General features: G+C 55.0%; 8 protein-coding genes across 8 annotated transcripts; 5 read left to right on the forward strand and 3 right to left on the reverse strand.

Moving 5' to 3' along the window:
- Nucleotides 1-878: 878 nt before the first annotated feature.
- CHGG_07457 (uncharacterized protein) lies at nucleotides 879-2,211 on the forward strand (the record flags this gene model as incomplete). The annotated part of the gene is made up of 3 exons (XM_001225112.1): nucleotides 879-1,334; nucleotides 1,415-1,842; nucleotides 1,920-2,211. 3 exons carry the CDS (start codon nucleotides 879-881, stop codon nucleotides 2,209-2,211), a joined length of 1,176 nt encoding a protein of 391 aa, XP_001225113.1.
- Nucleotides 2,212-2,780: 569 nt separating this feature from the next.
- CHGG_07458 (uncharacterized protein) lies at nucleotides 2,781-3,659 on the reverse strand (the record flags this gene model as incomplete). Its single annotated transcript, XM_001225113.1, has 3 exons — nucleotides 2,781-3,072; nucleotides 3,146-3,513; nucleotides 3,573-3,659. The coding sequence occupies 3 exons, from the start codon at nucleotides 3,657-3,659 to the stop codon at nucleotides 2,781-2,783; spliced, it is 747 nt and encodes a 248-aa protein (XP_001225114.1).
- Nucleotides 3,660-4,382: 723 nt separating this feature from the next.
- On the reverse strand, nucleotides 4,383-7,315 carry CHGG_07459 (uncharacterized protein; the record flags this gene model as incomplete). The annotated part of the gene is made up of 2 exons (XM_001225114.1): nucleotides 4,383-6,761; nucleotides 7,067-7,315. 2 exons carry the CDS (start codon nucleotides 7,313-7,315, stop codon nucleotides 4,383-4,385), a joined length of 2,628 nt encoding a protein of 875 aa, XP_001225115.1.
- A 1,534-nt stretch (nucleotides 7,316-8,849) lies between these two features.
- On the forward strand, nucleotides 8,850-10,797 carry CHGG_07460 (uncharacterized protein; the record flags this gene model as incomplete). The annotated part of the gene is made up of 4 exons (XM_001225115.1): nucleotides 8,850-9,360; nucleotides 9,513-9,860; nucleotides 9,917-10,031; nucleotides 10,104-10,797. 4 exons carry the CDS (start codon nucleotides 8,850-8,852, stop codon nucleotides 10,795-10,797), a joined length of 1,668 nt encoding a protein of 555 aa, XP_001225116.1.
- Nucleotides 10,798-12,009: 1,212 nt separating this feature from the next.
- CHGG_07461 (uncharacterized protein) lies at nucleotides 12,010-12,438 on the forward strand (the record flags this gene model as incomplete). Its single annotated transcript, XM_001225116.1, has 2 exons — nucleotides 12,010-12,354; nucleotides 12,430-12,438. The coding sequence occupies 2 exons, from the start codon at nucleotides 12,010-12,012 to the stop codon at nucleotides 12,436-12,438; spliced, it is 354 nt and encodes a 117-aa protein (XP_001225117.1).
- Nucleotides 12,439-13,306: 868 nt separating this feature from the next.
- Nucleotides 13,307-14,533, reverse strand: CHGG_07462 (uncharacterized protein; the record flags this gene model as incomplete). The annotated part of the gene is made up of 2 exons (XM_001225117.1): nucleotides 13,307-14,049; nucleotides 14,275-14,533. The coding sequence occupies 2 exons, from the start codon at nucleotides 14,531-14,533 to the stop codon at nucleotides 13,307-13,309; spliced, it is 1,002 nt and encodes a 333-aa protein (XP_001225118.1).
- A 1,051-nt stretch (nucleotides 14,534-15,584) lies between these two features.
- CHGG_07463 (uncharacterized protein) lies at nucleotides 15,585-19,050 on the forward strand (the record flags this gene model as incomplete). Its single annotated transcript, XM_001225118.1, has 8 exons — nucleotides 15,585-15,613; nucleotides 16,190-16,373; nucleotides 16,587-16,787; nucleotides 16,855-16,962; nucleotides 17,241-17,475; nucleotides 18,140-18,246; nucleotides 18,312-18,537; nucleotides 18,866-19,050. The coding sequence occupies 8 exons, from the start codon at nucleotides 15,585-15,587 to the stop codon at nucleotides 19,048-19,050; spliced, it is 1,275 nt and encodes a 424-aa protein (XP_001225119.1).
- Nucleotides 19,051-20,165: 1,115 nt separating this feature from the next.
- Nucleotides 20,166-21,963, forward strand: CHGG_07464 (uncharacterized protein; the record flags this gene model as incomplete). Its single annotated transcript, XM_001225119.1, has 2 exons — nucleotides 20,166-20,808; nucleotides 20,864-21,963. 2 exons carry the CDS (start codon nucleotides 20,166-20,168, stop codon nucleotides 21,961-21,963), a joined length of 1,743 nt encoding a protein of 580 aa, XP_001225120.1.
- Between the last annotated feature and the right edge of the window lie 393 nt (nucleotides 21,964-22,356).

A 22,356-nucleotide genomic window follows, 5' to 3' on the forward strand; every position in this document is an offset into this window, starting at 1 on the left:
TGGGTGAGTGGGGGAGAGCGGTTGTCTGGTGGGTTGAGTGGGGGTCAGTGGGGGTTTGTTTGGGTTGGAAAGGGGGAAGTCGGAGGGGGGTCAATGTCACAGGTTTGAGCACGAATAACGTACTAAGATAACATGAGTTGTGGAAATACACAGTAGCTATTCCCTTATAATTCCCGCCTACTTCCGTGATGGGTAGACAACAGCTAATAAAAATCTAAAAGGCTTTATTGGTGATGGCGGAGACTACCTACCTAGGAGGCCACGACAGGGGCCCGTCGGTTTGAGTTGAAGGCTACCGGTTGAGAGCTTCCAGGTCAGTAGATACTGTCAGTTGTCATTTCCTATTTTGTGAGAATGGTACAAACTGGTGTCTTCCATATAGCGATTCTTAGCATCCCGAACGGCCTCAAACCTCAATGGAGAGAGATCCTGGCCAGGAGTACATGTGGATGAGTTCTGTGATGGAGCACGCTTGCAGTATGAATGATGGAAGTCTCGCCACCTTATGACGGAACTTCTTGTGCCCCGACTCCCCGAGACCGGGACCTGACCCCCGTAACCGGACACCCGTGACTCTGTTTTCCTCCTTTCCTCTTCTGGACAGTGGCAACTTGCTGGCTGATTACTGGCTGATTGTTTACTGATTGTCTACTGATTGTTTACTGATTTGCCGTTCAATGACTACATTTTCTCCTTTGGGGAATTTCCTCTTTGGGTAGTGGCGACTTATTTACTGATTACATTTGGCTTATATTCTTGTCCTCCCTCCCCCCAAACCTCCGAGTCTTCTTCCCACCAACAACCAACATTGTCCGATCAGGTGATCTTGTATTTTCTTTCAATCACCATCAATCCCTTTTTTATCGGACACCCTCACGATGCGGTTGTTTCTCTTTCTCTTCTCGTTGGTGGCAGCGACTGTTTCCTTCGCCCAGTCGCTGCCAGAGGTCATCGCCGCCCAAAGCGGCAACCTCTCCTCCTTGGGCGCGTGGCTCTCCTCAGAGCCACTGATCTACCAGATCCTGAGCAGTGCGAAGGGTATCACCCTCCTTGCTCCCAGCAACAACGCGCTGGCCCAACTTTACGGCAGCGCGTTGGCCACGGATCTGGCGGTAGATCCAAACCTCCTCGCCGCCTTCTTGAGCTACCACGCTCTCGAAGGCGTGCACCCCCTGGCCGACTTTGCCAACGTCACGGCAAAGACGGCCCCGACATTCCTCGACCTGGCGGGCTACTCGAACGTCACTGGCGGACAAGTAGTCCAGTCGCGGTCCCAGAACGGGGGCGTCGCCTTCCTCTCGGGCAAGGGCGTTCTGTCCACCGTACAGGCCTGTGTATGTCCCACCTCTCGCTTCTTCTCCTTTGCCGTTCCCAAGAAGCAGGTCAGAATAGGACATGACTAACATTGACCCAGGACCTGAACCATACGGGTGGAACAATGCACATCATCGACACCCCGCTGATGATGCCCACCCGGATGACAGATACGCTGGTGTCCAAGGGATATACCGGTGCCTTGGGAGCGCTCCGCCAGGCCGCCATTGAGGAGCCGCTCAACAACGCCGCGGACATGACACTGTTCGTACCCAGCAACGATGCCTTCAACTCCATCGGCAGTGTCATCAACACCATGACGATCGACCAGCTCACGACGGTACTCAACTATCACGTCGTTCAAGGCCAGGTCTTGTACAGCCAACTGATTGCTGCTGGCACCCAGCGGACGGCCCAAGGCGCCAACCTCAACTTCCGGGCTGTGAACGGTTCACTCTTCGTCAACAGCGCACGAGTCATCACCACCGATCTGATCATCGCCAACGGCGTGGTTCATGTCCTGGATGGGTAAGTAATCTTGAGGTGTCCCCGCGCCCAAACCCAACCGAACTTGCACGATAAGGGTGCTAACAAGCTGAAAACAGAGTGCTTAACCCCGCCAATACCACGGCGAGACCCGATCCGAACGCTGCCACACAGGCGCCGGCGTTCAGCGGGGCTACGACCACGGCCGGCGGTGTACCATTTACGTCTGTTGTCGCAACCCAAACCGCTACAGCGCCTACCTCTTCCCCAACCGCGGGTGGTACTTACACACCGCCTGCCCCAACTGCTCGCCCCACGGGGCCGCCTACAGATGGGGCCGCGCCAAAGGCCAACCTTGCCGTGGGCATGGCGGTAGTTGCCGGTTGTGCCGCGATGGCTGGAAATTTGTGAAGGACTAAACCTTCAAAAATAATTGGGAGCTAGGTTATATGTTGGATATATAGGGCTGGGTCCAGGATTGATACCATATATATTAGTTATTACTATTTGTTATACTAACTAAAGTTTACTGTTAATAATATGAAAAAAAAACATTTGAAAATTCATACTGCTCTCCCATCATTGGAACAATACTTCGGGCAATAGGCCTACTTGAGTACTCTAGTGTCTTGTCATGGCTCAAGTATGTTACTTCCTACCACCTAGCCTAATATAAAAGTTGCCCAGTCTAGTCTAGGCTGTATAAAGAGGCATTAATTCCGAACCCTAATATAAATATTAAAGGTCTGTGGATCCAATGTTCCCAATTTGTGTTTGCTCGACGGGCATCGGATTACCTTACTTTAGTTTATCTCGGGAGGCCCGCGTCCCTACATAGAAATTGAATCTCTTCTCCCAAAGCATGCTGATTCATCTGATGGCGGCAACTGGCACGGAGACGCTATCAAAAACCACCATAGCTGCTTCATCTTGGTAGACGCTCCATCATTGTCTTCAGAGACCGACACGTCTGGACCAGTTTACCAATCTTTAATCTCGCCAGTGTACACTACAAGCTTCCCACCATGCGTCTCCCTCTTGGCCGTCGTCAAAACCTTGAACATGCCCTCAGTCGAGTCATTAATATTATCAGGCGCCGCCTCGGCCACGCCCCAGACCTGCGCCGCCCTGTTTCCCATTTCCGTCTGGACCCAACCGGGGTCGAGAATAAACGCCGTAAGCCATTCCTCTTCGGCGTTGATGCGAATGCCGTACCAGTTCAACATGGCCTTGGAGGGCCCGTATGAACCACTGGGCACCGGGGGTTGCTCCCTGCAATACCAAGTCAGTCACGAGTCATTTTTGACATTTTGCCTCGCAGCATTCCATGTCGTTTTTCACTCACCTCAGAGAACCCGCCATCGACCCAATCGCCGCAAATCGCGGCCCAACCGTAGACCGCTGCAGCAACTCCCTCGTCGCCTGGTACAGCGACACAACACCCAGCACATTCACCTCGACATGCTCCTGGATGTCGGCCCGCTTCACATCCTTGACCAAGGGCCACTGCTTGGAGATGCCGGCGTTGGCGACGACGATGTCGAGATGGTCGATGTTGTGCTTCGTCTGGAGCTCGGAAACAGCGTCTGTGGCGCTCTGCTCGCTGCCGGCGTCGTAGCGGACCGTGATTAGCGTGCTGCCGGCACCCTGTGGGAGGTCGGCCAGCGCTTGGGCGGTTGTGTGGTTGGGGTCTCGGACGGCGGCGATGACGGTCTGAACATGTGTTAGTGTCTATTCAATTCGGTCCTTTGTTAACGACGGTGGGAAATTACGTAGTTGGGCTGTGCGAGGAAAAGCTTGACGAGGCCTTGACCGAGGCCGCGGTTCCCGCCGGTGATCAAGACGATGAGGGGAGGCATTTTGTGTGTGGCAATTGTTGGTTATGTGCACGATCCGAGAGGCGGTTTGAAGATCATGCCCTGAACGTTCGGACTATTCAAGGTCTGGTGGCGAATACTTAAGCACACTAACATAGGTAGGTAGGACTAGGGTACCTCGGTAGACTTGAGATATTTCTAATGACCCCCCTGGCCTCTCCATGTCATCAGTGAAACGACGCCTTGACCACATGTGCACCCACCTGCCGGACTATCGCCCAACAAAACGTGGCAGCTGATGCTGACAAATGACGACACACCTCGTGTTCTCAACGAACATGAGAGCCTCGGTCCACGCCCTCAACAGATCAGGTAGCTCAACACAGTGACCTCTCAAGAGTCCCAACACCACGGCGTACTATCAGTAATCATTCCGCGTATCGCACTGGGCCGGGGACGTGGCGTCGTAAAGTTCCCGGTGTTTTAAAGGAGGACCGTTAGGAAACGGATAGAAATAGGACTAGACTGCAACTCAGCATCTGAGATAGACGCGGTTGAACTGTATTGCCTCAGCTTGGCACGTACATGCAACCGAGGTCTTTTATTCCTTTCGAGGGGGTTGTTGGGGGACAGGAGAGAGACCGTTGAAGCCTGGCCCACACCGTGTCCGAATCATGCACTGTTGAGCCCAGCCATACATAATTGATAGCTAGGTCTCTAATCGTTCTAATCTGGAAATTACTCTCCCGAGCAGACAAGATAAAATCACATTTCAACATAAGGCTCCCCATCCCAGTAAACGGTAGATCGAGTCGTGGAATGTAACCATAGCCGCCCGTCTTCTTCCTTGCTCTCATGTTTGCCTTCCTGGCCCGCTTGTAACATCTCTCCTCGCAATGCGCTGACCGCGCCGGCCAGTTGTGCATCTGACACCGTCAAAGTATCCCGGTATTTTGGATCCGCAAGATAGGGCAAAATCCACGCGGGAACCTCTTCGGTGGGATGAGCGCCCGCCGCCAGGAACATGGCCATGATATCCGCAACAGCCGCGCGATCGGTGCGGCCCGACCAAATATTGAGGGCCCAGCCGATCCAACCTCTCCATGGTGTGTCGAGTGTGTCGAGGTACGTCGCTTGCCCAGCCGGCTCCGACAGGCGGTGCGTCACCGTCATGTTCGGGTCAGCCCCCAAAGAGAGGAAAAACGAAATGGTGGTCCTGAGCGCCGACGGCGGCCCGGGCGGGTGGGCCGACATGATCGAAAAGCTCAGCGGGTGTGCTGTAGCGTGGTAAAAGAGCGGGAAGCAGCCACACGAAATATGGACGCCCGGCTGGCAGAACTCCGGAAAGTTGGGATGTGCCTTCATGTAATTTATCGCGCCCGACTCAGCCGCCAGGACCAGAGCGGCGTGGGCAACGCCCTGGCTGGCATCTGTATGACGAACTAGCAGCCTCTTCAGTGGGCCAAGGCTCTCCGTCCCAGGTGGCATCGGTTCGACCTGACGCAGCCAGCGTAAAAAGGGGTCGATATGCCAGAAGCTGTGATCCCTCCCTTCTGGCTCCTCCGCGTCAGCTCGGGCGCCAAGGACGAGAGCGCCACAATACCAGATATTGTATATGATCTGAGCCCTGTGGTTGTCCTGCATGACTGAATGCAGAGCATAGACCGACAACGCGGCCTGAACCCGCGGCCGATCCTCACCAACGCGGAGGTATTCCAAGTCCCAAACCCCATCCCCATTCAAAAACTCCACCACCGACCGATGCACCCACGCAACCTGATAACCATCACCACCGCCCCCCTCCCCCCCCATAACCAACAACCCCCCACATCGACTCGCCAACCAACCCCCCAACTCCTCCCTAATCTCCTCCCTCTCCTCCTCCTCCAACACCCCCGGCTCCCCCCCCTCCCGACACAACAACGCCACGGGCAACGCATTCAGCCGGCCCCCAAAATGGCTCGACGCCGGGCTGTCAGCGGCGGAAATGGCATGACACACCCTTAGGGTAAACGCGCCCTGCTCGCGGTACCGCTCACCCACCCGCGCCAGCATCAGCCGAAACATATCCTCCAGCTCCGGCGGCAATTCATCCACGCGCCGCAACACATCGTCAATACCATCCCCATCCGCGAGCCCCTCCAGCACCGCGCGGCAGGCGAGGACGACCCAGAGGAAGACGCCGGTCGATTTGTTGATGATGGCGTGCGTAAGCCGGCGGGCCTTGGCGGCGTGGCGGCGGGTGTTGAGGAGTTTTTGGATGGTTTTGTGGGCGGTGAGGGTGGCGTCGACGTAGGTGGCGATGTCGTGGTGGGTGAGGTGGTGGAGGGGGAGGGTGGGGAGGTCGTCGAAGGCGGCCACGCAGGCGGGGATGGGCCGGCTGGAGACGAGGGCTTTGAAGCCGGGGTTGGTGGTCAGCTCTTGGAGGAAGGTAATGGCGTGGCGGTGGTCGCCGGTGAATTCGTCGAGGCCGTCGATGAGGAAGCAGAATTTGTGGTGGAGGGAGTGGGTTTTGGTGGAGATGGTGCGGAAGGCGTGGTGGGTTTCGGTGAGGGTGGGGAGGCTGGGGGTGGCTTTGGTGATGTGGAGTTCTTTCCACATGCCGGGGAGGGCTTCGCGGATGAGGGAGGGGTGTCGGGAGAGGATTTGGTGGAGGAGGGACCGTGAGAGGCCCTCTTGGGTTTTTTGTTCGGGGGTGCCGAGGTTCCAGAAGAAGAAGCTGGCGAGGGTGACGGGGCCGCCGTTTGCCCACTCGGTGAGGAGCTCTTTGGTGCGTGGATGGTGGTACAGCCGTTTCATTAGTGTTGACTTGCCGCTGCCGGCTTTTCCAGACACCCAGTAGATGTCTTCCCCTGACCTGAGCCACTCGGAGAGATCGTCCCACTGGACCTTTCCATCTGGTGGTTCGAGTGCCCAGTTCAGTGTCTTGGCGTGCGCGGGCTTGATCTCTTCCTCCCTCGCTTCCATGGTCCGGAACCACAGCGTTTCTAGGATCTTGTCTTGGTATTTTTGATCGACCGCTTCCTGGGCGGTGTTGGGAATACCACGGGTGCCAATGGCGGACTGACTAGTCAGTTCTTGGGTAGGCGACGGCTCGCTTTGGGAAACGGAGGGGCCCGACGTGGCCGGAAGGAGATCGTTGAGCTTCGTGGTAAAGTGTGAAAGATCGTCGAGAAGGTCAGCAAATTTCTGCTTGTCTCTGATGAGCCGCAACGAAACCTCTTCATAGCGCCTTTGTGTTCAGGGGTCTGCTTTCGCAAACGCAATTTGTCGAGCTCCCGGGTCAGTCGTTCCATCGGAGCGCTGCTGGCTGCTTTTGTGGCATCTTCAGGAGCAGACAATGCCTTTTCGCTCCCTGTTTCCGCATCCGGGACGTCAAATGTCTGGACACCATATCTTGTCTTCAGTTGGGACGTGTCAGTTAAAAGCGTGCGTATGCAGGCTAGGACCCTGAAAACCGTTTCCTGGGTATTGGGGATGTCCAACCGGGGATCGTAGTCGTCCCGGAGGAGGCCAACGCGGTCGGCCCAGTGGAGGAGCATAGTCCGTTCGATATCCAGCTTCGTATCAAGCATCTCATAGTCCCGACCAACGCTCCTTGAGTCGACGAAAAGGGAGTAAAGCTCGGCCACATCTTTGAGGGTGCTGAGGATGCCCGCAACCCCTACCACCCCGAGAGCCAACCCGGCAACCTCCATGTTAGCTTCCAGGTATCACCAAAGTAACCTCTGCTCATGTCTCCGGAACGCACTTCTTTCTCATGAGCGGGGAAGTGGAAAGAGTCATTTCTTGGCATCGTTCCATTCATTCGCCGGGGGGGCCGCCGCAGCCGCTTGGGGGCCAAAACTCTCGCGTTAATGCCTCGCCAGCTGCATCGCGGTAACACAAGCAGCTCTAGATTAATTCTTGGTCGAGATTAACGATTTCAATCTCGCGCCTGTGGAGGGATGTAAAAGAACTTACGAGCAGGATTCGATAACTATGTGTACTTGCCACTTGGTAGAACATAAATATGTCGAAGTTGCTAGGAAAACTCTAGATGGGAACCGAGCTAATTACTACCTTATCTTGTCACCCGAGCTGATCAGTGATCACCACGTGTATGTGTGTGTCAGGGAAGTGTCATGATTTCAAGTAGTGATTTTCGGAGAACAGATTGGAACACGAAACCTGGGACTTCGTATACGCTCCGGTCGAGAATACCCAAGGTAGGCAGGTAGGTAGCTACTTAGGTACTCGCCGATATTCCACCAGTTTCTCCTCAACCCCATCTTTGAGCAGTCCAATCGTAATCTTTACGTCTGGCCAAAACATCTCATCACCTTCGCCGTTTCCAACCTTGATGAGATCCTGCGCCCGAGCAAACGTCTCCGCCATATAAAGTACTCAGCTACACAGGGCAGGTATCTTCTGGATGCTACCTCTTTGACTTGACGCCGTACGTACTACGGCTCAATTCTTTCGGCTACCGCGGACGGCCAAAAAAAAAGGTCCCATTGGTGGGCTCATTTCAGGCGGTGGCTCTGCGTCCTGTTGGGGAAAAAGGGGGCCTTCTCCTATCTTCGTGTTTTCTCTTTGTCTCATGCAACGAGAATTGTGCACAAGACGCCCTGCCTTTTTGTTGAGGCCGCCAGGTTTCAGGCAGTCCAGTCGCCAACATTCCTAGCCAGAGTCGACAGGCGCTGTGACGAACCTACTTCAGGACCCTGTCCTGTTAGGGTTCAGCTTCGGTTGAAGGTAATCTCTTCGAGGGTGCTTAGGTTCGGTGCAGCCAAAGGGTGCACAACAAAGACTTGTCTCAACAGTAGGCTTTCGAGCTTGTAGCGAACTGTAGTTGTGATTGCTAACTGGAGAACTCCCAGAGCTCTCCAGAACGGGTGACTATATACTATCTAGGCTTCCTAGGTACCGGCGTACCTTTTGCTGGGAACGTGAGGAACGGTGATCGTTCCTCTCGTTCCAGACTGGATCCTGGGAACGGTAGCCGTTCCCTTCGTTCCTCTGCTGATTGGTCTGAGACCCATTCTTAATGATTGGCTGGGAACGCTTCCCGCGCGTGCCCTCATCGGGGCGTGGTACGCGACCATAACCGTGACAGGCGCCCACGCTACCTACCTAGGTACCTTAGGCAAGGCAAGTAGAAGTGCAACGCCACTATCGATTCGTGTTATTTACATTTACGTGACAGGTTTTTTGTTCTCCTCCCTGTCAGGCCTGCCTCCTCATATCGCCATGGAAGCCCTCATCAATGCAGTAGAGGCTCAGGGCGTCACGGTGCTCAAACCCGGGGACAAGCAATACGAGTATGCGGTAGCGACCGAGAATCTCATGTTCCGCTACTTGCGGCCGGCATGTGTAATTAATGCAGCCATCGACACGGCTCAGGTGCAGACCGTGGTCCGAGAAGCCCAGACACACAAGGGGCATCTCACCATCAAGAACGGCGGGCACTCGTACGCGGGATTTTCGACGACCGACGGGGGCATCCTCCTAGACCTCTCCCAGATGAAGAACGTGACGCTCGACATGACGGCCGGCGCCGAGACAGTCACATTACAGGGGGGCGCGCGCTGGGGCCACGCGTACAAGAAGCTGGTAGACCAGCGCCAGGACGGCTTGGTCGTCAACGGCGGGCGTTGCCCCATGGTGGGTGTGAGCGGTTTCGTGCTTGGCGGTGGCTTGAGCCCGTGCACGCGCAGCTTCAGTATGGGCTGCGACACGCTACTCGAAGCCACCGCAAGAGGTAAATGGTGCAGCGAGAAAAGAGGGAAGAAGTAGGGGGCTTGTACGAGTTAAAGGCAAACCGATTTGATCCGGATGTAGTTAGCGTGCTAAGGCCCTATAGGCCCAGTGCCTCCGGGCGAAATAAATTCCATCCATCCATCCATCTCGAAGCCACCATCGTGACGGCTGACGGTAGCGAGGTGACGGTTACGAGACACGACGAAAATGAGGACAAGAGGAAGCTGTTCTGGGCGCTCTGTGGGGCGGGCTGCGGTAATTTTGGGGTCGTCGTCGAGCTCAAGATGCAGCTGCAGAAGCTGGCAAGCGACAATGTGGTCGCTGGCTTGTTCGTATGGGCGCCCAAGCCCGATCCGGTCGCAATGGACGCCTTCATGAACACCATGGTTGAGTTTTACACGGCCGAATGGCCCAACAAAACCACCATCGACAGCTCGTGGGTGTGCAACCTCGAAGACGCCAGATCCGAGCTCAGGGTCCGCTTCCCCATCTACCACAATGGTGACAAGGCCGAGTTTGACACATCATCGACACCTGTATCAATGACCGTCATGTAGCCAAGCAGTTCAAGCTGCGTTCGGCAGCGGAGTCGTCGACGCGGTTCCTCTTGGAGACGCTTGTGTCGCAGTGGTCCTTCGAGAACCAGAGTACCCTTTCGTCGGCGACGGGAAGGTACTGAATCTATACCTCGGTCGTCCTCGAGAACAAGAAGGACACTATCACCGCGGTTATTCAACTGATTAGGAACGAGATGGCGGCGTTTCGGGGGGAATTCACCGGCGAGGAGGCTTTCCTGCAGGTGACGTGGATTCACACTGGCGGAGAGGCGAACCGAGACAAGACACCAGAAACCACGGCGTTCCCATGGCGCACTTGTGCCTACCAAACCTACGTCATGCTCGAGTGGAAGGAGAAGTGGCTGACTACGAGCATGAAGACTTTCCTAAGGAAGATGGAAACCGAGCTGAGGAAGTATTCAATCAACAGCCGCGCGGCCTTTATTAACTTTGCCGATGGCGAACTCCAAGCGCACGAGGAGGCCTACTTTGGGACAAACGCTGAGGCACTGCGCAAGGTCAAGGAGAAATGGGACGCCGACTTCTTCTTCAAGTCAGTTCAGGGCGTCGGGCTCCCGCCCCAGCTCCAAATCCCACACGCTAGAACCCAGGGTGTTTCCGCCCAGGATGGTACCACCCGGGTTGGCCAGGGTGGTTCCTTCGTTTCCGAGTCCGCCTACGGTGATCCCGGCCGCGGTGGTTCCGCCAGTATGCACGCGTCTCCGGCCGTACGCAGTGGAAGTACCAGTGTGACTAAACAATTCGTGGAGAGGAAGGACAAGCCAGTTAATCCCATGGTGGACAAAATGTCAATGGCGGAGACTGTCAGGAACCAATTCGAACGTGGCGGGTCGCTGTCCTTACTTGATTTCGGGTTTTAACCAAATCTCCTTGGGGAGCGTGTGGTTTGATCATTGTGCTTGTTCCGGGGCCGTCAATTGGTGGGGAGGATGGGCCGTGGTATGCCGTGCCACGGGAAAGATGTCACGTTGGACGCCCCTCTCGCTGTCTGGCTCGCGAAAGTCATGAATACTGCAGGTAACGGGGGTGGGGATGGAAGTTTACCGTACACTCACTATGTTGTTAGGTCTCTTTTCATGCTTTTCCTGGCGAGGGAAAGAGGCAACTGGTCGTTTCTTTTTTCTTTATTTGTACGATTTTCCACCTCGCGGGCAATGAATGAAACGCCGTTCCTGTATTTCTCAACCCTCTGACAGACCAACACCGATGGGTTATGTTTGTCGACCCTACGTCTCACGTTTCGGAGTCGAGAGGTGACAACATGAGTCAACCATAGCCAGAGTATGACTAATGGGGTGGCAAGCGCTGTATTTCGTAGAGTTGTGCACCGCTCGCGTGGACGAGCATCAGTGGACCACGCGAATTGCAGCATGGAGTGAGCTAATGCAGTCTATCGGATATCGCCTTCGGCGCAAGGAAAAAAGATTCTTGAATTGAATCGGAGCCCAAGGATACCCTTGATTTTGCTTCGTTAGGTTATGAGTCTAGTGAGAGAAGTTCCGCAAGGGATGAATCTGAGTGCCGTGCTGTCCACAGGCAGTTCCAAATTGGTTTTCGTTTGTCTGAGCCTACACAGATTGGCCATGGCGGTCAGTGGCGTTGCTAATACGAGGAGGCTTCAGCCCAAAACTCCAGTCGCTGCGCACTAATCCAGTCTCCGAGACAAAGAAGGCTGGAGCGGGTCATTGAATCCAAGGCCCTATCCTACCGCCGGCAAGAGCCGTGACGGCTACACGTGTTGGCCTATTACCCTATCCATCTCTCCAGAAGATTGGAGTTGGTATCCCGATGGCAGTCAGCCGTCGGCCGTCGGCCGCCACGGGTCGCACTAGTGATCGGAACTAGCTTGTCTGTTACGTGACTGGATCGCTCAGGGGAGAGTCCAACTAAGACCGAATAATGTCAACTCATGCTCATTCACAACTCTGCGCATACTTTGACATTTAAGACCGGCCGAGTCCTTCACCTCAAACTTCTCAGATCATCCCATCACCACTCCAAACCACAACTCCAGCTCCGCCTTTGACACCCATCCACTCACACACACCTCCCACCACCCACCACCCACCACAATGAAGGCCTTCACCCTCCTCACCCTCGCCGTCCCCGCCGTCCTCGGAAGCCCTGCCCCGGCCCCCCTGGCCGACGGCATCGTCGCCGCCCGGGGCGACAACACCAGCTGCAACCCCTACACCGACTGGGGCCACACCCAGGGCGCCAACGGCTACTACTGCCACAACTTTGGCGACTGGCCGGCCCCCGAGGACTACCACTGCGTCCGGTACAAGAGCGCCGACTACTGCTCCGGCAAGGCCTACTGCAGCGACGCCAACCCCTGCAAGGGGAACGGCATCTGCCGCTGGGGGGTTTGTGTTGAGAAGGTCAATGGCAAGCAGTGTCAGCGCACGTGCGATTATGTGAGTACAGTCTCAGAGCTGCGGTGCTGGGGGTGATGTGATGGGATGGATGCTGACTTTTGGTGTTTGATTTAGGGTGCTTAAAGATCTTGTCGAGCCGGGTATTGGGGGTATTTGGCTTAGCTTGGTCTGATGGTTTGATGGTACGAGGCAGAGGGATCTTGGACTCGCTTTGATCAACTTTGTGTGGTTTGGAATTCCGTTCGCCGTGGCAGGTTGGGGATATTGGGAGATCGTGTGCCTACCTCATTAGTGCTTCCCTTTGTCGCAATAACAGCGTCGCAATTACTCTTCCTCAGACCCTCCCGGCGAGGTGTAACCAATACCTACCATAATCCGCGTATCGGTCCCCAGCTCAACCTAAACGGTGTCTAACTGATGACCCACGGTTCTTACAAGCGGTGGCCCATCTTCCAAATATGGAGTTTCGCTCCGACGTGATTTTTAATTGATGTTTGATGACTGTCCAAACGGCGTATCTGTATCTGCATGCAGGGTTTATTGAGAGGTCCCGCGAATATTGGAGTAATTATTTGAAGACGATGGCCACTCGAAGGCTTCTTGACATGCTCTTCTCCTGGCGATGGTGCTGTTGAGGGATAAGGGAGAAGAATGAAGGAGAGGAGATTTATCATTTGGCTCAAGAGAGAGTCAGACGGAGCGCGTTGCTAGAAGCTTTGCACTGTACAGATTCTGTATTGCTTCCATACCTAACGTATATTATCAACGGATGACCCATATCAACGAATGACCCAGCCCCCACAGCACACTAGGAAATAACTACAATTACATCAGAAACAGCTGTATCAGTGGCTTCTGCACCCTCCTGGCAAGTGCGGGCATTATGGCCAGGCTTGCGGCATCTACTACAGCACCGAACGTTCGTACGAGCCCCCCCTGTACCACTACCATCCGGCTGCGTTTCCTGAACTCCCCCCTTACCTACAGCCCTCTAGTCTAGTAGATCCTGTGCATCCTGTACAGTAAGTGACCCTCCAAGCTGCACACGTGTTTTTTTGGCCCTCCGTCGCTTGCTCAGTGCCTCGTTGGCCTTGCGGAGCGAAGAGACCTCTGACTGAAGGAGAGCCACCTGGTGCATTACAGCCGTTGTACCTCTGGTAAGCTGGTCAACAGCAGCCAACATTGAAGCTGGGGAGCTGTTTTGATGGCTAGCGATGTGAGTCTTGATAAGGTTTGACTGCGAGCTGGCTTCTTGGGGGTTGTGTGGGGTCTTAGAGACCCAAGGTTGTGCAGTGCCAGGCCGGGAGTTTGGGGGTGTTGGTGTATGAAGCTTGATATCCAGCTTAGAAAGCACCCTCTCTGGATCGAATGGTACGATGCCGGCCCCTGCAAACCCACCCTGGATATTCTTCTCTGTCATGGAAGCAAAGAAGGCTTCGCGAAAGGCGCAAAGGAACTCGAGCTTGCTGATGTGGTTGATATGTGCCCGCATGAGCTCCTCAACATAGCGACCGTAGGCCTGCTTCAGTGGCCCGAAGCAGCCAACATCAAGTGGCTGGCACTTGTGGGAAGAGTGCGGGGGCATGCAGAGTGTGATGATCTTGTTGTCCCGGCAGTAGAGCTCGAACTCGGTGGAGTGGTGGCTTTCGTGGCCGTCGAGGATCAACAACCGGTATATACCCTTTGTCCGGGGCGCCGTATGGTAGTCAAAGTGCTTGATCCAGTCAAGGCCAACTGCATTGGTAGTCCAGCCATTGTCGGTAGTTGCGATGCGCCAGTCGAGTGGTAGATTGCACTCGCGGTACCAGTTGGCGAGGTGGTATTGCGCGGCCAGGATGATGAATGGAGGGATGGCCCAGCCAAGGGCGTTGACCCCCTGGATCACAGTCGCCCATTCGCGATTACCAGGCTGGGCCAGATTTGCCTTGCCACGGCCATCTGAGGTTGTAACTACCATACCTGGGAAGATCATGCCCATCATGAACCCAGTCTCGTCAAAGTTGTAGACATCGTCATCTACAATCCCATATTTGGCCCTGGTATTCTGTACAAGTGCAAACCACTCGCCAATGACCTTCGGATCCTCACACTTAGCCCTCTGGTAGTCGTATCTACGTGTACGACGTGTACTAAGCCGTGGCTGGCGTTTAACGAACCGATGTGCCCAGAGCTTGCCGACAGGGGGCGCGCCACGCGTACGTAGTAGATGGTTGGCCATATCTTCCACACCACACAGTCTAGGTGGAAATGCACGCGCATCTAGTTCAAGGATGTATTGGACTATTGTAAGCTCTTCCAGATCTGTCAGCTTCCGTAAGTTGGCTGGTATGTCGCGTCGTGCAGGCTTGCCGGTGCGACGACGGCCCAAGGTTCTACGGTCGACGCCATATGTCCTAGCCGCGGTTCGTTCGGTCAGATTCTTGTCGTTTTTAAGAGCTTGAAGTGCCAAGACCATCCGGTCTTCTTTGAACGTAGGTGGCATCTTAGATGGTTGAGGAAATTGATGTTGGGTGCAAAAGTGTCGCGTCGCGTGGAAAGTGGGTCATTCGTTGATATTATTATTTCTCTTATCACGCTAGGTACTAAGTACATGCGGTCCCTCAGCGATTAACTCGGTAGGAAAAACCATGCCTAAGCTGGATGAAAACCTCCGCACCTCCGCATCATTCGTTGATAATATACGTTAGGTACTAAAAATTAGCAAATGTGATAGATCACTCAAGTTTATCCCCGCTGACCCACCGCCTCAAGTTAATGGTGACAATGACGTAGAGGTAAGCAAGGGGCTGCTTTGTCTAAAAGGGGGTTGCGCAACCCTTAAGGAGTCAAGTTACTATCCGGGCAAAAGAATGGCTGGCCCAAGGCATGGAAAAATATTATCTGGGGCTGGCAAGTGACAAGTTAGCAACAGCATTGTATAAAGTACGAATCTGCGGTCTTCTTGCCGCCGTGGCCGTCATCTAGGTCGGTTCGCTGGAGTCTGGTCTCAAAGTCCGCAAGCCGTTTGTTGAGATATAGGTCCAACGGTGGCACCCATGTCTCCGTCTCGAGGTTGCGGATGGGAGTGTGCTTGAAGGCTCCCGCTACAATCCGCAAGCTTTTGTTCTGGGCCTTCCCGAGGGCCTTGGTGATGCCTTTCTTTACCGGCTCGCCTCCCACATCCGTGGGGATGTGGAACGACGATGCGCCATAGGCCAGCGCTGACCGGATCTGGGGAAAACTAAGCGACGCAGGACTCCTCCAGTCGGGAGCCTCTGTCGCGAGACAAGATGGTCACCCACTACCTGGAATGTCTTTTGTGTGTGTCTCCACCTCCAACATTCAGGGGATTTATCGGAATGGAACCCTAATTACATGTAACTTGGACCGAAGGTATACCAAGTCTTGTTGAATCCCACCAATCGTTGGTGGGAGATTTGCACAACCCCCATGATCCGCATTCACATCCTTGCTCCCTAAAACACCCTGGTTTGTGGGGAATCCGCCCTTGATGATTTCCGGTTGGGGAATGAATTCGCAACATGATACTCCGTGATACTCTCCAACCCCGTAACCAGCGTACACTCGACCCCCTGGCTCATTTTCCAATACCGAGTAAGGGCTTACGAAACTCGGCGATGGGACTACGTTCTTCTCAAGGTGGTTTCACAGCTTCCATTATCATCCGTTGTATGCCCGATTAGTTTCCTACGATGGGACCCTTCGCTCTAAATCTCCTTGCCGCTGCCTCCCTCCTGTGTGGTGAGGCCGCCGCCCAGCTTCTTGCGTTCCCGGGTGCTGAGGGCTTTGGCCGCTACGCTATTGGCGGTCGTACCGGCCAAGTTTACAAAGTAACCAACCTCAAGTAAGGTCGATTGCCGCAATATGTACCTAGCACCATGTATTGTATCCGAGGGACTGACAAGGACGATAGTGACGCCGGTTCTGGATCTCTACGGGATGCTGTGTCGCAGGCCAACCGGATCGTCGTCTTTACCGTTGGTGGAGTGATCAACATCAGCTCCCGTATCGTCGTTTCAAAGAACACATACATTGCTGGCCAAACCGCTCCGGGAGACGTAAGCTAGGTACTCCACGAAAGCTTCCAACCATGCTCACAAACCTGTTAGGGAATCACCGTTTATGGCGACGGTTTTTCCTGGTCCAATGCCCACAACTCCATCACCCGATATATCCGCATCCGCATGGGCAAAGGAGGCCAATCTGGCAAGGATGGCATCACCATCGCTGAGGGTCATGACATGATATTCGACCATGTCAGCGTTTCATAGGGCCGAGACGAGACCTTTTCCATCAGCGGAACCGCCGCGAATATTACTGTCCAGAATACCATCATCGCTCAAGGACTCGAAACCCATTCTTGTGGTGGGCTCATGGAGACCGACGGCGGCATCAGTCTCTTCCGCAATCTGTACATCGACAACAAAACCCGCAACCCAAAAGTCAAGGGCGTCAGTGACTTTCAGAACAATGTAAGACCAGAGCAACGCTCCACTACCATGATCTATATCCATTGAATTTTGACATATATTCTTGTAGGTCATCTACGACTGGGGCGGTGGTGGTGGCTACATTGCCGGTGATAGTTCTGCTGCAAGCTACGCCAACATTATCAACAACTCCTTTATTTCGGGTCCAAGCACGAGCGTGACCGCGTTTACGCATGGAAATGCAAACTTCCATGGCTGTAAGACGTCTTCCGTTTTTTCCTTGAGACCTTCTGCGCCGTCCTGGCATCCCGACTAATCACAACCCAGACGTGTCGAACAATTTCTACGATTCCGACAGAGACGGCGCCCTCGACGGCGCCGCTCTCTGCGCCTCAACCACCTGCTACTCGAACATGGCAATCCAGAGCAGCAAGTTCAACTACCCTGGCCCCGCCAACTTGCTCTCCCCGGCGGCAGCCGTAGACCATATTGTAGCTCGGGTTGGCTGCTCGAAGCCGTGACGGGGTGGATACGGCGCTCATCAACCAGTTGAAGAGTTGGGGGAAGTCCGGCGCTCTCATCAGTGACGAGTCGAGCATGGGCGGTCCGGGCACCATTAGTGGGGGGACGGCGCCGGCTGACGCGGATGGCGACGGCATTCCAGACGCTTGGGAACGATCGAATGGCCTGGACCCCAACGACGCTAGTGATGCTATGCGCATCTCGAGCAGTGGGTATACTAACCTGGAATTGTATATCAACTCGCTCGTGCCAGGCAAATATTAGGTGAAGGGGTTGTTAGGACTAGTAGAGATGTGGACCAGGATCAAATCATGGTCTTGTGAGAAACTGCCGGCGGCTGCAGAAATGGGACTACCTACCCTAGGTACCTAAGCAATAAGGGCAAGGCATCTGACAGCGTATCCGGAACGCAGTGGAGGGGATGAATGTTCACCAGAAGGCATCACGAGCCAGGCTTTATCCGCTCATGAACCTATACGCTTTCCGTCGATGAGACCTAGGCTCTCAATATGCTTCCTCACACGCCTCGGCAGGGAATGGCTCTTTGTATCGCCATTTAGAGAGAAACGCTTCAGTCAACCCTCGTCATCCACAACATCATCAAGCCGACACCACGCCATATCTCACCAAGCCCATCACCGCACCCAACATGATAGCCAACGGAGCATTCACACCAAAATACCTCCCCCCAACATAACTCGTAGCCGTGATAACCACCCACCACGGATCATCCCCCAGGCTCCTCCCCGCCTGAAACCCCTCATCAATATAACCCACCCCAAAAATCCTATACACCGCCGTATACATCAACCCAACCGCGCCAGCATTCACCCCCCTCAACACGCTCCTCACCCACCTCCGACTCCTCACAGCACTCCACACCCCCATCGTCCCATGCACCAGCACCAGCCCCGGCGTAAAAATCCCCACCCACGCCACCACCGCGCCCCCCAACGCGCTATACCCCCCACCCAGGGCGGTCAAACTCCCCAAAAAAACCGCAAAATTAAAATTCGGCCCCGGAAACGCCTGGATAATCGCCAGGCCGATCAAAAAATCCCTCGGCGTCACCCAGCCCTCTGCAACAACATACTCGCGCAGCAGGGGGATGACGACGGGCCCGCCGCCGAAGATGATGGTGCCGGCGAGGTACATGTTGGCGAAGAGGCGGTAGAGGAGGGGTGCGGGAGCGGGGAGGGTGCTGCGCAGGGTGAGGGCGGCGATGAAGGTGAGCAGGAAGAGGGCGATGGTGAGCGTGCCGGTGCGCCAGGTGAGGGAGGGGGGGAGGGAGAGCGTGTGGGAGGGGGGGATCGGGGCCGGGGGAGGTTGAGGTGGAGGTCCTTGGGGAGGGGGGATAGGCTGGGGGTTGACGTGGTGGGGGAGGTCGGAAAAGGGGGGTGCGTTGGCGGATGGGTGGGGGGGGTGTTGATGGTGAGGTTGTTGTTGTTGTTGTTATCCGATTCAGGGGCAGGTGGGTGGGATTCGAGAGAGGTTTCGGTGGGTTTGGGGGTTGGCGGCCGGGTCGCAGTCTTTTTTGCGGGTTGTGGCTAGCTTCGCGAGTAGGGCAATGAACCCAGCGGGAAATCGAATATGGGCAGTAGCAAGTCCCGAGATGACCATCAGCACGGGGGAAGTACCACCAGTGCGTTTGTACATCATGCCGGCGGCCGGCGGTGAAGAAGACGATGAGCCGGGTCAACTTGTCTGTGATAGCCCTTCTGGGACAGCTCGACGGGCGGCTAATGCAATCACGCCCACGGTGGCTGAGTTGAAGGCCGGATAGTAGAGCGTAGACCCGGGCCCAGGGCAGGGTCTCATCCGATGCTGGCTACTTCCGATTGGAACAAAGGCGTACATGCCGATGGCACCGGGAAAGACTTCCAGGAGAAGGAAAACTTCAAGAACGGCTGAACAAAAACTCCGCCGCGGATCAAGTTGATGCAGTACAGCATCTTGGTGCTAGCGGGGCCCGGACAGCGACTGGGAGATACTGAACAGCTCCTGGAAGACCTGCTCGTCGATCCATTCCGTTTTTTTGACAAACTTTTCGTTGAACTAGCCAGGAGGTCAGGAACAATGGACTTCAAATTTTGAAGTGCAGAGTGCAAGGATGAAAAACAAGGACAGGCCACCATAGGGAACTTACGATTCGAAAATGAACCCGGGTGGACCGCCAAAAGGCAGTCACTTCCCAGAATACCAATTTACCTGGCACGACCTTCCAGGCACGCCCGTCCCCAGGCTCCTGACATAACGAAGGCAGCGTGTTGGCGATTAGGGCCGTTCATGGTGACAGCTAGAGAACCGCTATTTTCCAAAGCAGCAATAATGCTATGAGTCAAGAAAGAGGGCCATGGTGCCAGGCGATGATGTCTGAAGGTTGCCCAGATTTCCCCTGTCTGCTTGGAACAATGATGCCATCGAATACTAACCTGTTTTGGGACAATGCCGAGCTGTCAGCCGTGTTGGTACGGGTTGAAGACTGAAGGTTACAGCCGGTTATCGCTCAGTGCACTATTTCATACCCTGGGGATTTTACATTCAGGGCCTTACACAATCGTCGTGGAAAGTGAGAAGTAAAAAAGTGTAACTAACCCAAATCTCCGAGTCAGCACCTTGGGCCAAGAAAATGAAGGGAGGGAGAAATTGGCGTAATCTTACACAAAAGTTCACTGTTTTTCAATATTTCGTTACAGACCTTTCTCCCAACCGCCAACCCGCGCCCCGCTTTACACGAGCCGTAATCTTCAACCCGCCACCACAGAAACACGGCACAGCCGGCACTTTCAAAGCTGAAACCCGAACCCAAGGCTGCATCATGCATCTCTCAACAGCCGCAACGGTCGCACCGGAGGCTGTAGTTCGTGCCATCCGCTTCGACACACATCGCCCTTCAAGATGCCGACGCTAGGACGACGGAAAACATGGGCATTCGTCCTCGCTGCCGTTGTTCTCTTTTCCCTCTATACCTTCCAGCGTCTCAATGCCAATGACTTGAGGTTGTTGACGAATTCCGGGAACACCGGTGCTGGCATCGCCCCCAAAATAAAGTCAAAATGGGCCAAGATGAAACCCAAGTATCGGGTTAAGGATATGCGAGCCCTCCCAACCGGGCAACCGCTAGCACTGCCCAAAGTGCAGAACGATTTTAGCCCGGAGTCCGACTCGGACCGTGACGTGCGTCTCAAGCGCCGAGACGCCGTCCTGGCCTCCTTCCAACGATGCTGGAAATCGTATCGCAAGCTTGCGTGGATGAGCGACGAATTAACACCTGTCAGCGGGGGCAGACACAACCCCTTTGGCGGATGGGGGGCTACCTTGGTGGACAGCCTCGACACGCTGTGGATTATGGGGCTGAAAGAAGAGTTCGAGCACGCCGTTGCTGCGGCATCAAAAATCAACTTCAACAAGGTCCCCAAACACGACATCAACGTCTTCGAGACCAACATCCGCTACCTGGGCGGCTTCCTCGCCGCTACGACCTCAGCGGACGACAAGCGCCTACTTACCAAAGCCAAGGGAAGTCGGCGAGCTGCTCTACGTTGCCTTCGATACCCCCAACCGGATGCCCATGACGAGGTGGAACGCGTGGGCAGCGGGCTGGGGCCAAGTCCAGGTCGCCCATGATCACGTCCTTCTCGCCGAGATTGGTTCCTTCTCCCTCGAATTCATCCGCCTGTCGATTTTAACGGGTGACCCCAAGTGGTACGATGCTGTGCAGCGCATCATCGAGCTCCTCCAAGCGCAGCAGCAAACCACGCGCCTCCCAGGCATGTGGCCGGTGGTGGGTGACGCCCGCAAGGGCGACTTTACCAAGTACCACGACTATACCCTCGGGGCCATGGCCGATTCGCTGTACGAATACCTGCCCAAAACGTATGCGCTCGCCGGTGGTCTGCTGCCCATGTACCGGGAGATGTACGAGCAGTCGATGGATACCGCCATCCAGCACAACCTGTTCCGGCCGATGCTGCCAGACGAAAAGGATGTGCTCGTCTCCGGTTTGGTGAGGTCCCGCGCCGACAAAGACAAATTTGCCCGCGAGCTACGGCCCGAGGGACAGCACCTCGTGTGCTTTGCCGGGGGTATGTTCGCTCTCGGCGGAAAACTGATCAACAACCAAACGCACGTGGAGAAGGGGGAGAAGTTGACCGACGGCTGTATCTGGGCCTACCAGGCCATGCCGCTGGGCATCATGCCCGAGTGGTTCGATATGCTGCCTTGCGAGTCAGCCGAACGCTGCCCCTGGGATGAGGATAAGTGGCGGCGGGCAGTGCTGACCAAGGCCGGTCTCGATGGCGACATGGATCCAAAGCATGGTGATGAAATCATTGCCCACAAGCGGATCCCGAAGGGCTTTGTTTCCATTGGTGATTCCCGGTACCTCCTGCGACCCGAAGCTATCGAGAGCGTCTTCATACTCTATCGTGTGACCGGCCGCAAGAACCTGCTCGAGTCGGCGTGGAACATGTTCGAAGCCATCGAGGAGAACACCAAGACCCCGCTGGCCAACTCGGCCCTTGACGATATTACCGTCACTGACGGGAAGCCCAGTCAGACAGATTCGATGGAGAGCTTTTGGCTGGGCGAGACGCTCAAGTATTTCTACTTGATGTTTAGCGAACCCGATTTGATCAGCTTGGACGAATATGTCTTCAACACGGAAGCGCATCCGCTGAAGAGGCTGCTCCCGTAAAGTATCTCACGACTGGATACTTGTGCATTTTTGGAGACAAGCTTAGGTTTCACTCTTGTTTGTATTACGATACTGTTCATGATATTGTCTGCGGGATGTCTATGAATATAAGGGGCTATTTACTGGTTCAATGCCGCCGAACATGTGACCACCCACAGCAGCTTACCGATCCCTCATTAGGGCTTCATTGGGCTGCCTCCGGCGAAATAACATCCATCCATCCATCCTTCATTGGGCTTCGACTATCCCAGCTACACTTGACATTTATCTACCTGATTTACAAACACCATGGTTAACCGCACCATCTACACTCGAGTGTACTCCGAAAGCAACGCCAGCCAGCTTAACTCAAGCCGAGGCCCAACGGGACCCCCGCTCTCAAAGGCCGAGCTA

The sequence above is a fragment of the Chaetomium globosum genome, genomic scaffold (assembly GCF_000143365.1).
Source record: "Chaetomium globosum CBS 148.51 scaffold_5 genomic scaffold, whole genome shotgun sequence".
Lineage (NCBI taxonomy): Eukaryota > Fungi > Ascomycota > Sordariomycetes > Sordariales > Chaetomiaceae > Chaetomium > Chaetomium globosum.